At 54.2% G+C, this 11,406-nt stretch overlaps 1 protein-coding gene across 1 annotated transcript in view; it reads left to right on the top strand.

Moving 5' to 3' along the window:
- LOC119108437 (myophilin-like) overlaps nucleotides 1-11,081 on the top strand; it is a 20,336-nt gene extending 9,255 nt beyond the window's left edge. Inside the window, exons 2-4 of the mRNA XM_037232009.1 lie at nucleotides 2,399-2,447; nucleotides 10,075-10,128; nucleotides 10,887-11,081. Coding sequence (XP_037087904.1) covers nucleotides 2,399-2,447; nucleotides 10,075-10,128; nucleotides 10,887-11,081 — 298 coding nt within the window. The remainder of the gene's footprint in view (nucleotides 1-2,398; nucleotides 2,448-10,074; nucleotides 10,129-10,886) is intronic.
- Nucleotides 11,082-11,406: the final 325 nt, after the last annotated feature.

Raw genomic sequence — 11,406 nt, 5'->3', positions numbered from 1 at the left:
GGACTAAAACGGTTGCAGTGTCCGCTGACTGGGCCAACCGCCGTCGCGCGTGGGCACCCACTGACGCTCGGTTTACTCACCTTCCCTCCGGCTCAGCTCGTCGCGCGCCGGCCGCCGCCTTCACTCCTTTTCACCTGTGCCGGCTCCATCCGCCCCAGACGAGCCCGAGGCACGGATGTAAGCGAACGGCGACCGCCTGGCCGGTAACGGGCGCCGTCCGCCAACACAGCCGGCGGTCCTGAACGAGAGAGCCGTAGGGGTCCGGCGTCCCTCGTGCCTGTCTGCTGACGCCCCCAGCACGCTCCCCTCCCCCCAGCCCCGCAGCCGCCAGGCAGCGGAAACGACTGTCGTCCAATAAAAGCCGCGCGGTCGCCCGCCCCGTCACCTTGGTGTCTTCGGCGCGCGGGTCAAGCAACCGCGGCCCGTTTTGACAACGAGGCAGCGGTCCGGTGACGACACATGCGACCGCCAGCGCCTCTCTTGTTGGCTGGAGGGCCGGGGTGCGTGCGGCTCTCGTGATTGGGCCCATCTCGGATTGCCGACTACCCAGTCTGGCTTGTTCTAGAGCAGGTGTCGCGGTGGCCGGCATCTCTGTAGTCGCTCAGACGAGCGTCAAGGTCCGACTGAAGCCCCACGTGTACAGCATTAATGCCGGGGTGCAGAGCGGTGCCGCAGGGCCGCGTTGCCGGGCGGCGGGCTTCAGTCGCCCCGCGGCGGCGGCGGCGGCGGTCTATGGCAGGCCGGGTGGAGACAGGTGCCGGGTGGGCGCGGCCCCGCGTGGGTGGAGCCCCTCCTATCGTCGGATCGGTCTGGATTCTGAATGGCCTTTGGACGGTCGGGGCCTGCGGTGACAACGCCGTCCGAACCATATATGGCTGGGCCGCGCTGGCCAGCGCTGGCCGCTTACAGGGGTGTCCGACCTGCGGTGCGACCACCTGTTCGGCACACCGACGAGGGCTGTTTGACCCGTGGTGGGCTGCGTTGCTTGTTTATTGTGCAGCGCTTTTATGCCGCCAAGCAGGCTCTGGTCAGGACCCTGGTTCGCTTTCTGCGCGATTTGCGGAGAAGACCTGGGTTGGTAGGTTTTACCCTGGCAGTCGAGGTGACCCAGTTACCCCACCGTGGTGGCCGTCCCGGACTGTCCTGGTAACAAGCCCTTTGACCGTGGTATCAGCAGTGGCGCCACCTAGCCTGGCCTCGTCGCCCGGCCGGTGTGAGGAACGCGCTCCTGTTGGTCCCAACCGCCTCCGTCCGAAGTCCCATCGCGGATGGCGAGGTCAGCAACCCCTGACCGCGCCAGCCCTGGGCGACTCCAGGCTGGGTCGTCCCCCGGGAGGCCGCCGTCCCCGGCGTGCCCCCATCCCCCGTGCCGGCGCGTGCTGCTCGTCCGTGCACGGCGTGTCGTCACCGGATGTGCCGAGCGCGCCGGCCCGGTGACACCGGTCGCCGGGCGCCTGCCGCCGGTCCGGCCGGTCCGGCGGCAGGCGCGCCAGGTATGCGCGCGGCCGCCGTGTTCGCCGCCGGCCGGCCTGCAGCAGGCCATTTGCGGCGGCTGCTGAGTCAGCCGGCGGACGCGGCCGGGCCGCTTATAAGGAGACGCGCGTCCTGCACTGACCGCGTCAATCGGACGCGGTCGCTTCTGCCGCCCCGCCCCGCACCGCCTCGCAACGGGGCCGACCCGGCGCGCCAACCGCGCCAAACGGCCGGAGCCGGAGCGGGCCGGCGCGGCGGGCGCGGCGCAGTGGCCGGCCGCGCCGCCGCGCCGCCGCGCGCAATAGCTGGAGCGGCGGTGCGGCCGTGATCGGGCATGTGAAGCGCGCGGCGGTCTGGTGCTGGCGGCAGCGGTGGGGAGCGGACGCGGCCCGCTGCAGGCGCTGGGGTGGAGGCCGTGGCTGTTCAACAACCACGAGGGAACAGCCGGGACAGACCCCTTCCGCCGTGGCGTGGAACATGGAATACATTTTTGCCATGCAAGCTTCCGTTGCGTTTCTAGCAGTATTCTGTCCAATAATCCTCAAATGGTGTTTAACAACAGACTGCATGCGAACAGACGCCTGACGCTGGCGCTGAGATGAGCTTGTGATATAAGCGCTTCTTGCATGTTTGATGGTTATGTTGTTTTTATGTTGCGTTGCCGTTCTTCATTCTTCTTTGCGTTATTATTACGGCATCGGTCGAGAATGACGCCGTATGCAGACTGTGTTGTAAACAGTGTTTTTTGCATTGAAAACCTCCGTGTGCGGTTTGAACGGTTTGTCCCGTGGTCATCGTTTTTGTCTCCGTTTTTGGCGACCGTTCGACTCAGGTGACGCGCGTGCTGACGTGTCATTTGTCTTTTCAGAGGGAGAATATTGAAATGTTCCTGAAAGGCTGTGAAGCGTACGGCCTGAAGCCACAGGACCTGTTTCCAGGTCAACGACCTCTATGAAAACAAGAACCTCTACATGGTGAGTTGGTTCATGCGCTGGTTTTCATCATGTCAGTTGAGCATTAATGCCCTCTCACGCACGAGGAAATTCGCCACTGGCCTTGGTAACGCCCTAAAGAACACCGAAAACACCGCACTCTGACACTGAATGTGCCAGCTAGATGCGCTTTTTGCACGTTTGGCGACTGTCTGCAGACTCACGCAGAGCATGGTCCGATATTTCATCACCCGGCGCCGGTGAATGAGCCGTAGTGCATGACGTCACCTGCAGCCACTCAAAGCAGCGCCTGCCTCTGCAGAACGGCCCCAGCCTGACCCCTCGCACGTGCTCCCGTACACGGCCCATTCAGTGCGGCCTCGTCCGCTGCGTTCAGCAGCCTTCGCTGCGCGTCGAGGACCGCTATCAGCTGCACAACACGTCTGACCTTGCGTATCGCCCCGGGCCAGCGCCGACGCGAGGGGGGTCTGCGCGCGGTGCGGGCGCTCCGAGCGGCGGTGCGACCAGCGCACCAGGCCGCCCTGTCCTGCCCCCCAGAGCCACGTATAGAACGCGACTGATGACGTAGGGTCCAGGCGCGACCATGCCCCTCCGCGGACCCCACCCGGCACCAAAGGCCAAATCACTGGCTGGGAAGTCGGGTACCAACTTTGAAAAGCATGAATGCCTGTCCCATTGGGGCACCGTCATTGTCCATGGCGCCGTTTGCATGGTTGGGCAGCGGCTGGCAGACACAGGTGGTGGCGCCTGCTGTACGTGCCGCCACTTCCCTCCGTGCTTTTTCAGTTTGACTCCAACCACCTATGACGTCAGAGTTTCGACACTGCATTTTGCCCGACGGCAGCGGCCGTCGCCAAGCCTCCCTTGGAACTGACGCAACAGCTTCCCCTTCCAGAGCAGTCCTCTGCTACGGAACACGTCATCTGTGTTGACGGATTAGGAGACGGTGCCCTCCGCCTGCGGAGGTCAGGACGTGCCCTCCGCCCGCGGAGTCAGGACTGTCAGATCCGTGCCCTCTGCCTGCGGAGGTCAGGACTGTCAGCTCCCGTGCCCTCCGTCTGCGGAGTCAGGACTGCCAGCTCCCGTGCCCTCCGCCTGCGGAGGTCAGGACTGTCAGATCCGTGCCCTCCGTCTGCGGAGTCAGGACTGTCAGCTCCCGTGCCCTCCGTCTGCGGAGTCAGGACTGTCAGCTCCCGTGCCCTCCGCCTGCGGAGTCAGGACTGTCAGCTCCCGTGCCCTCCACCTGCGGAGTCAGGACTGTCAGCTCCGTGCGCTCCGTCTGCGGAGTCAGGACTGTCAGCTCCCGTGCCCTCCGTCTGCGGAGGTCAGGACTGTCAGGTCCCGTGCCCTCCGTCTGCGGAGTCAGGACTGTCAGCTCCCGTGAGCTCCGCCTGTGGAGGTCAGGACAATAACCGCCCATACCTCTGCCATACGCTGCGCCAGCTAGTCCCACAGCGCAGTCGGCTGCTGCCACGTCGGCGGTTGCGTCAGCCGCGACGATGGCTCGCCACTCGCGCCGGCGGCGGCCTCCGGCGGCCAGCACGCGCAGGAGGCCGCTGGAGGCCGCCTGCCGCCGGCTGACGGTTTGACGGCGGCCTCAGCCGCGCGACAGGCGCCGGGCGAAGTGACGCGATGGCTGAGTCATTCTGTCCGGTCGTCGCGCCGTTCAGGTCGACCTTTGAACGGCCGGAAAACGGCGAAAGGCGTGACATTTTGCGATGTTGCTTGCCATGGTAAAGCCCTGAATGGTAGATCTGGACACCTGAGTTGTTCTGGACATAGCGAGGGAAGGTGGGGAAAGGTATAAGACAAAGCTCACTTTCACCCACAGCATTCCCGAAAACCGTGATCTGAGCAGACCAACACCCGACACTTCACTGGACCGCTAGACCATCTTGATCCGTCCTCATGTACCCGGTTTACATGGGCAGCCGAGGATAATTCGAATTAAGATCGGAACGGATCATGCGACGTTAACCCTCTCGGAGAGGGGCGTTTACATGGGCGAAAGCGGCTTTACGCCGGATTAACGGTCGATAGTTCGATCCCGCTTAGTTCGAATCAAGGAACGGATTATGGGCGAAAACTGCGCTTTTGAGGCGAACTGAACAAAACAAGAAGAAAAAAAGCCGGCACTCTGCGTATGGATGGCGAATGTCACGAGCCATGGTGGGCGCGAGACAGCTTTGAGGGCGAGGAGAAAGATGGACTCCGTTGAAAAAATGACATGTGCGGGCCCCCTAGGCTTTATAGCTACAGCACAAGCCATAGCACTTGAAACACAAGAGTTGCGCAGTCGGCACTGCCAAATCTGTCACATAAGCAGTGTTATATGCAAATTTTTACTAGCGGGAAACTTTGGCTAGGAGGAAACCAGTATTTTCTTGTATTGGCCAATGACACTCACAAACTTACCACACTCATATCAGTATGCCAACCAGCATCATGTCATCTACTTTGCACAGCTCAAGAAACACATTACCTTCCCACACTAATGCATTTATGAGCAGCCTGCAACAGTGAGCTAAGCTACATAAATGACTCATGAATGCTACATAGTTAGTGGCAAAAATTGTGTAACTATGTTGTCTTTCCCCATCCAATGCGTCATCAGTACCTGAGGGCAGGATTGCCATTTAGACTTGGCATGCACTGGCAAGTCAGCATGCAGCTATTTGCTTTCTTGACATACTAGGGTTGAAATACTGTTTTGATATCCTTGCAGTCAACAGCATTGGCTGATATGGACTGATGGCTAGGTGGCACAAACAGCTGGGTTTGCACAGTCCAAAGATCATAACATGTGAACCAGCCCCAGAGCTGTCATGACAAAAGCAATCTGGGCTCAAAATTCATAACAATGATTAATTATAACAACAGCTCAATTATCCACCTCATGGGTTGCAAAGATACATGTCACAAAAAAGCACCAAGGAAACATATTTACTCACCAGTACAAAAACAGGTAATGACGTGCACCACAGATGTTCTCTGCACATCATGCGACATTATGTTAGGTTTACTTAGTTTATGCAGTTTTCTTCCACATGGAATGCACAAACCTGGATTTGACAGAGTACTGATGACAGCTGTTTTCATCCAGTGCTCACATTTGCTTTCTTGACATTCTGGAACCATCACTGGGCAATTTTGGTCCCATCATTAAAAATAGTTCACATTCTGCACTGACTGCAATGATCTATTGCCTATATTTGTTGATCCTTTGCATCATGCAGGAGTTATTGAGTTACCTATCTCACACACCTTAAACTGACAAGCAGCAAACAGCTTAATCACATCAAAAACAAATATTCCAGCCCCCGCCTCCTTGCCAGTTGGTCTACCAGTGTGATGTAACTTCATATTTCCTTGACGAGCCAGTCACCAATATCCAGCACATCCCTCCTGCTGATAGGTGGTCAACCAAATGTTCAAGTCACAGGAGGGATGTCTGCAAGATCAATCCTGGGGCATTTATGTATTCACTTAATGAAAGAAACTATTGGTACTCCCTGCAAGAATTGTTGAACAGTTGAATTACTTACCTCATGGCCTACAAAGACACCTGTCACAAAAAAGCACCTAGGTGACATATTTAATCACCAGTACAAAAACAGGTGATGATATGCAACACAGACGTGTTCTCCATGCAGCATGTGACATCGTGTTAGGTGTTAGTTTATGCACTGTTTTCCCGCACATGAAACACACAAACTTGGATTTGGCAGAGTAATGATGACAACTATTTTCATCCAGTGTTCACATTTGCTTTCTTGCTGCTTTGACCCCGTCATTGGGCAATTTCGGTCCTACCATTAAAAAAGTTCACATTCCGAGCTGACTGCAATGATCTATATTTGTTCATCCATCATATCATGCAGCAATTTTTAAGCTAGCTTTCTCACACAAATTAAACTGACAAGCAAACAGCATCCTAATTTAAGGAACATCTGCAAAAACACTCCTGGGGCCTTTAGGCATTAACTTAATGAAAGAAACTTTGAGGCATTCTCTGCAAGAATTTTGAGCAATCCAAAAATTAAAGTGAGAACAAGTCAAAGCTATATAAAATTACCATATTACCTCCGTCCGGCTTCCGGAAGCATGGAGCCTGCCCCAGATGTAAATTAATCTAACCTTTAGGCGGAAAGATAACACCAAACACCGCCGACGCCTGCTGTCTGCATAGATCAAGCGCCTAGCAAGGCTAAATTACGTGAGCATTTCTGTGCTGCTAGCCACTCAAGGCCCTCAATAATAAGAGTAGTTTTAGCAGCATGGTGTCAACTTCACCTTCTTTCTCTTTTCCTTTACCATCTTGACCTTGGACCGTCTCGAGCAATAGCTGAAAACCCGTGGAAAAGCGGCAACACCAAACAAAGCTGAAATGGCCATGAACGGACCTGCGTGCGCCAGGCATTTTTCTTTTTTTTTTTGTTTAGACAGCTGACGGCCGATAATTCGGACGAAATCCCTTCCTGAACGGATGATCCTCTCACGGGAAGGGATTTCCTCCGGCGCACGATTCGAATCAGCGGAACGGCGCGTGAGTTACCCGGTTTACATGGGCAGCCGAGGATAATTCGAATTAAGATCGGAACGGATCATGCGACGTTAACCCTCTCGGCGAGGGGCGTTTACATGGGCGAAACCGGCTTTACGTCGGATTAACGGTCGATAGTTCGATCCCGCTTAGTTCGAATCAAGGAACGCATTATGGGCGAAAACTGCGCTTTTGAGGCGAACTGAACAAAACAAGAAGAAAAAAGCCGGTACTCTGCGTATGGATGGCGAATGTCACGAGCCATGGTGGGCGCGAGACAGCTTTGAGGGCGAGGAGGGAGATGGACTCCGTTGGAAAAATGATCTGTGCGGGACTCATAGGCTTTATAGCTACAGCACAAGCCATAGCACTTGAAACACAAGAGTTGCGCAGTCAGCACTGCCAAATCTGTCACATAAACAGTGTTATATGCAAATTTTTACTAGCGGGAAACTTTGGCTAGCAGGAAATCAGTATTTTCTTGTATTGGCCAACGACACTCACAAACTTACCACACTCATATCAGTATGCCGCCCAGCATCATGTCATCTACTTTGCGCAGCCCAAGAAACACATTACCTACTCCCACACTAATGCATTTATGAGCAGCCTGCAACAGTGAGCTAAGCTACAGAAATGACTCATGAATGCTATATAGTTAGTGGCAAAAATTGTGTAACTATGTTGTCTTTCCCCATCCAATGCATCATCAGTACCTGAGGGTAGCATTGCCATTTAGACTTGGCATGGACTGGCAAGTCAGAATGCAGCTATTTGCTTTCTTGACATACTAGGGTTGAAATACTGCTTTGATATCCTTGCAGTCAACAGCATTGGCTGATATGGACTGATGGCTAGGTGGCACAAACAGCTGTGTTCGCACAGTCCAAAGATCATAACATGTGAACCAGCCCCAGAGCTGTCATGACAAATGCAATCTGGGCTCAAAATTCATAACAAATGATTAATTATAACAACAGCTCAATTATCCACCTCATGGTTTGCAAAGATACATGTCACAAAAAAGCACCAAGGTAACATATTTACTCACCAGTACAAAAACAGGTAATGATGTGCACCACAGATGTTCTCTGCACCTCATGTGGCATTATGTTAGGTTTACTTAGTTTATGCACTGTTTTCTTCCACATGAAATGCACAAACCTGGATTTGACAGAGTACTGATGACAGCTATTTTTATCCAGTGCTCACATTTGCTTTCTTGACATTTTGGAACCATCACTGGGCAATTTTGGCCCCATCATTAAAAATAGTTCACATTCTGCACTGACTGCAATGATCTATTGCCTATATTTGTTGATCCTTTGCATCATGCAAGAATTATTGAGTTACCTATCTCACACACACTAAACCGACAAGCAACAAACAGCCTAATCGCATCAAAAACAAATATTCCAGCCCCCGCTTCCTTGCCATTTGGTCTACCAGTGTGATGTAGCTTCATATTTCCTTGACGAGCCAGTCACCAATATCCAGCACATCCCTCCTGCCAGTAGGTGGTCAACCAAATGTTCAAGTCACAGGAGGAATGTCTGCAAAATCAATCCTGGGGCATTTATGTATTCACTTAATGCAAGAAACTATTGGTACTCCCTGCAAGAATTGTTGAACAGTTCAAGTACCTACCTCATGGCCTGCAGACACCCATCACAAAAAAGCACCAAGGTGACATATTTAATCATCAGTACAAAAACAGGTGATGATATGCAACACAGACGTGTTCTCCATGCAGCATGTGCCATCACGTTAGGTGTTAGTTTATGCACTGTTTTCCTGCACATGGAACACACAAACTTGGATTTAGCAGAGTAATGATGACAACTACTTTCATCCAGTGTTCACATTTGCTTTCTTGCTGTTCTGACCCCGTCATTGGGCAATTTCGGTCCTACCATTAAAAAAGTTCACATTCCGAGCTGACTGCAATGATCTATATTTGTTCATCCGTCATATCATGCAGCAATTTTTAAGCTACCTTTCTCACACAAATTTAACTGACAAGCAACCAGCATCCTAATTTAAGGAACATCTGCAAAAACACTCCTGGGGCCTTTAGGTATTAACTTAATGAAAGAAACTTGGAGGCATTCTCTGCAAGAATTTTGAGCAATCCAAAAATTAAAGTGAGAACAAGTCAAAGCTATATAAAATGACCATATTACCTCCATTTGGCTTTTGGAAGCATGGAGCCTGCCCCAGATGTAAATTAATCTAACCTTTAGGCGGAAAGATAACACCAAGCACCGCCGACGCCTGCTGTCTGCATAGATCACGCGCCTAGCAAGGCTAAATTACGTGAGGATTTCTGTGCTGCTAGCCACTCAAGGCCCTCAATAATAAGGGTAGTTTTAGCAGCATGGTGTCAACTTCACCTTCTTTCTCTTTTCCTTTACCATCTTGGACTTGGACCGTCTCGAGCAATAGCTAAAAACCCGTGGAAAAGCGGCAACACCAAACGAAGCTGAAATGGCCATGAACAGACCTGCGTGCGCCAGGCATTTTTCTTTTTTTTTTTGTTTAGACAGCTGACGGCCGATAATTCGGACGAAATCCCTTCCTGAACGGATGATCCTCTCACGGGAAGGGATTTCCTCCGGCGCACGATTCGAATCAGCGGAACGGCGCGTGAGTGTATACATGGGCCGGATAGTTCGGATCGAGGACGGGTCCCGGCTCAATTCGAATCACAGCTGCCCATGTAAACAGGGTAAGTGTATACATGGGCCGGATAGTTCGGATCGAGGACGGGTCCCGGCTCAATTCGAATCACAGCTGCCCATGTAAACAGGGTAACCGACAGCTGTCCGGGAGGGGGCTCCACCACCCACCGTTCCGCCGCAGCCGGCTGCCTGCCCGCCCGGCGCCGGCGTGGCGGGCCCGCCGAGCCCGCCCGCGTCGTCCCGGCGTCACGTCCGTCAGGCCGTGCCGTGACGTCAGGCCGTGCTCTGTGACTGCGGCTCGTGTTACCGGCGGCCGGCGGCCGGCGGCCGTCACGCGGCCGAGGAGCGCCGATGTTTGTCGGGCTCGCGTTACCGAGCCGCCGCCGCGCCGCCGTCAGCCACTGATCGGGCCGCTCTGTTTCAGGTGGTCGACTGTCTGTACGCGCTCGGCGGGAGTGGTGAGTGGGCGGGGCCGGAGGCAGGTCCTCTGGTGGTCACGCCGAGGGGCGGCTGGGGGGGGGGGGGCGGGGGGGGGGGGGGGGGCTCGGGTATGGAGTGGTGGTGTTGTGCTGGGAGTTATCTGCAGGTACGAAATCGTGGCGTGTGGCCGATGCATGAACGTGTGGTATGAGGAGATGACTGGTCAGAGGGGTCAGCTGCGGCCTTGGCATGATGCCGGGATTTGGTCCGGTATCAGCCGGATACAACCGTGCCGTACGCTAAGGGGCGTTGGTAGGGACAAGCTCGTTGACGGTTTTGCTGCTTGCATCGTGTCTGGTCAAGGTAACTCTGTAGTCCATAGTCGGAATGACAGGATGGCGGAGGAGGATCCGATGAAGTTTTCTCGTTCACGTCTTTGCTTCACAAACTGGTACTGACCAGCGATGACAGTGGCGAATCATTAGACAGCTCGCAGAACCTATTGCGCCCACTGATGTTAATAATACTGTGAATGCTTCCTGGCGTATCAATCATGGAGCACGGGCTCATGGCGCACGACACTAATAAATGCCTATGCGATGTGGCGTGCAGGCATTGTACTGCCTACCATGTGCTGTACTTGGCAAATTGTTGTAGTAATACCACGCGATGGTGTGGTTTCGATAATGGAAGCGTCCCAATCACTCACATCAGCATATTGATGTCTCACGCAACTCCGAGGTGACTTTCATTGGGCCGCTGCCTGTGCTGTGCCATCCTCCTCCGTGGGAGTGACCGACTGCTCCCCGTCCCCAGGCTCAGAAGAAGGGCTTCGACGGCCCAGTGCTGGGTGTGAAGGTGGCCAACGAGAACAAGCGGAACTTCAGCCAGGCCGTGCTGCGGAAGGGCGAGCAGGTGATCGGCCTGCAGTACGGCAGCAACCAGGGCGCCAACCAGTCCGGCATGACCGCATACGGCGCCGGCAGACAGATCCTCCCCAACGGACGCTAGGCGGCGCCACCGCCTTGCCGATAGGCGGCGCTGCTATCGGCGTTCGGCGACGCCAGCCCGTGACGGTCAACAGCATGTGATTGAATACCGATGTGTCGGCACATTCCGGTTATATGCATGTTCGTCCTCGCGCAGTGAAGCGCGGGAGGCGTCTTGTACCGCCGATCACCAGCCACGAGAAGTTTCATCGGGAGCAAAGCTCTTTGCCGTTTTACAAATGTGAGATTGTATGCCATAGGAATAGTGTCAACGTATTAGAATATACAGTTTTTCATGGAGTTTTTACGGACTCGTGTCTTCGCAATACGCTTTATTAATATGCACT

This window comes from Pollicipes pollicipes, unplaced genomic scaffold (assembly GCF_011947565.3).
Source record: "Pollicipes pollicipes isolate AB1234 unplaced genomic scaffold, Ppol_2.1 Scaffold_6686;HRSCAF=7923_pilon_pilon_pilon, whole genome shotgun sequence".
Taxonomy (NCBI): Eukaryota; Metazoa; Arthropoda; class Thecostraca; order Pollicipedomorpha; family Pollicipedidae; genus Pollicipes; species Pollicipes pollicipes.
The sequence above is the reverse complement of the archived record's forward strand: the minus strand, read 5'-3'. Positions and strand labels throughout refer to the sequence as shown.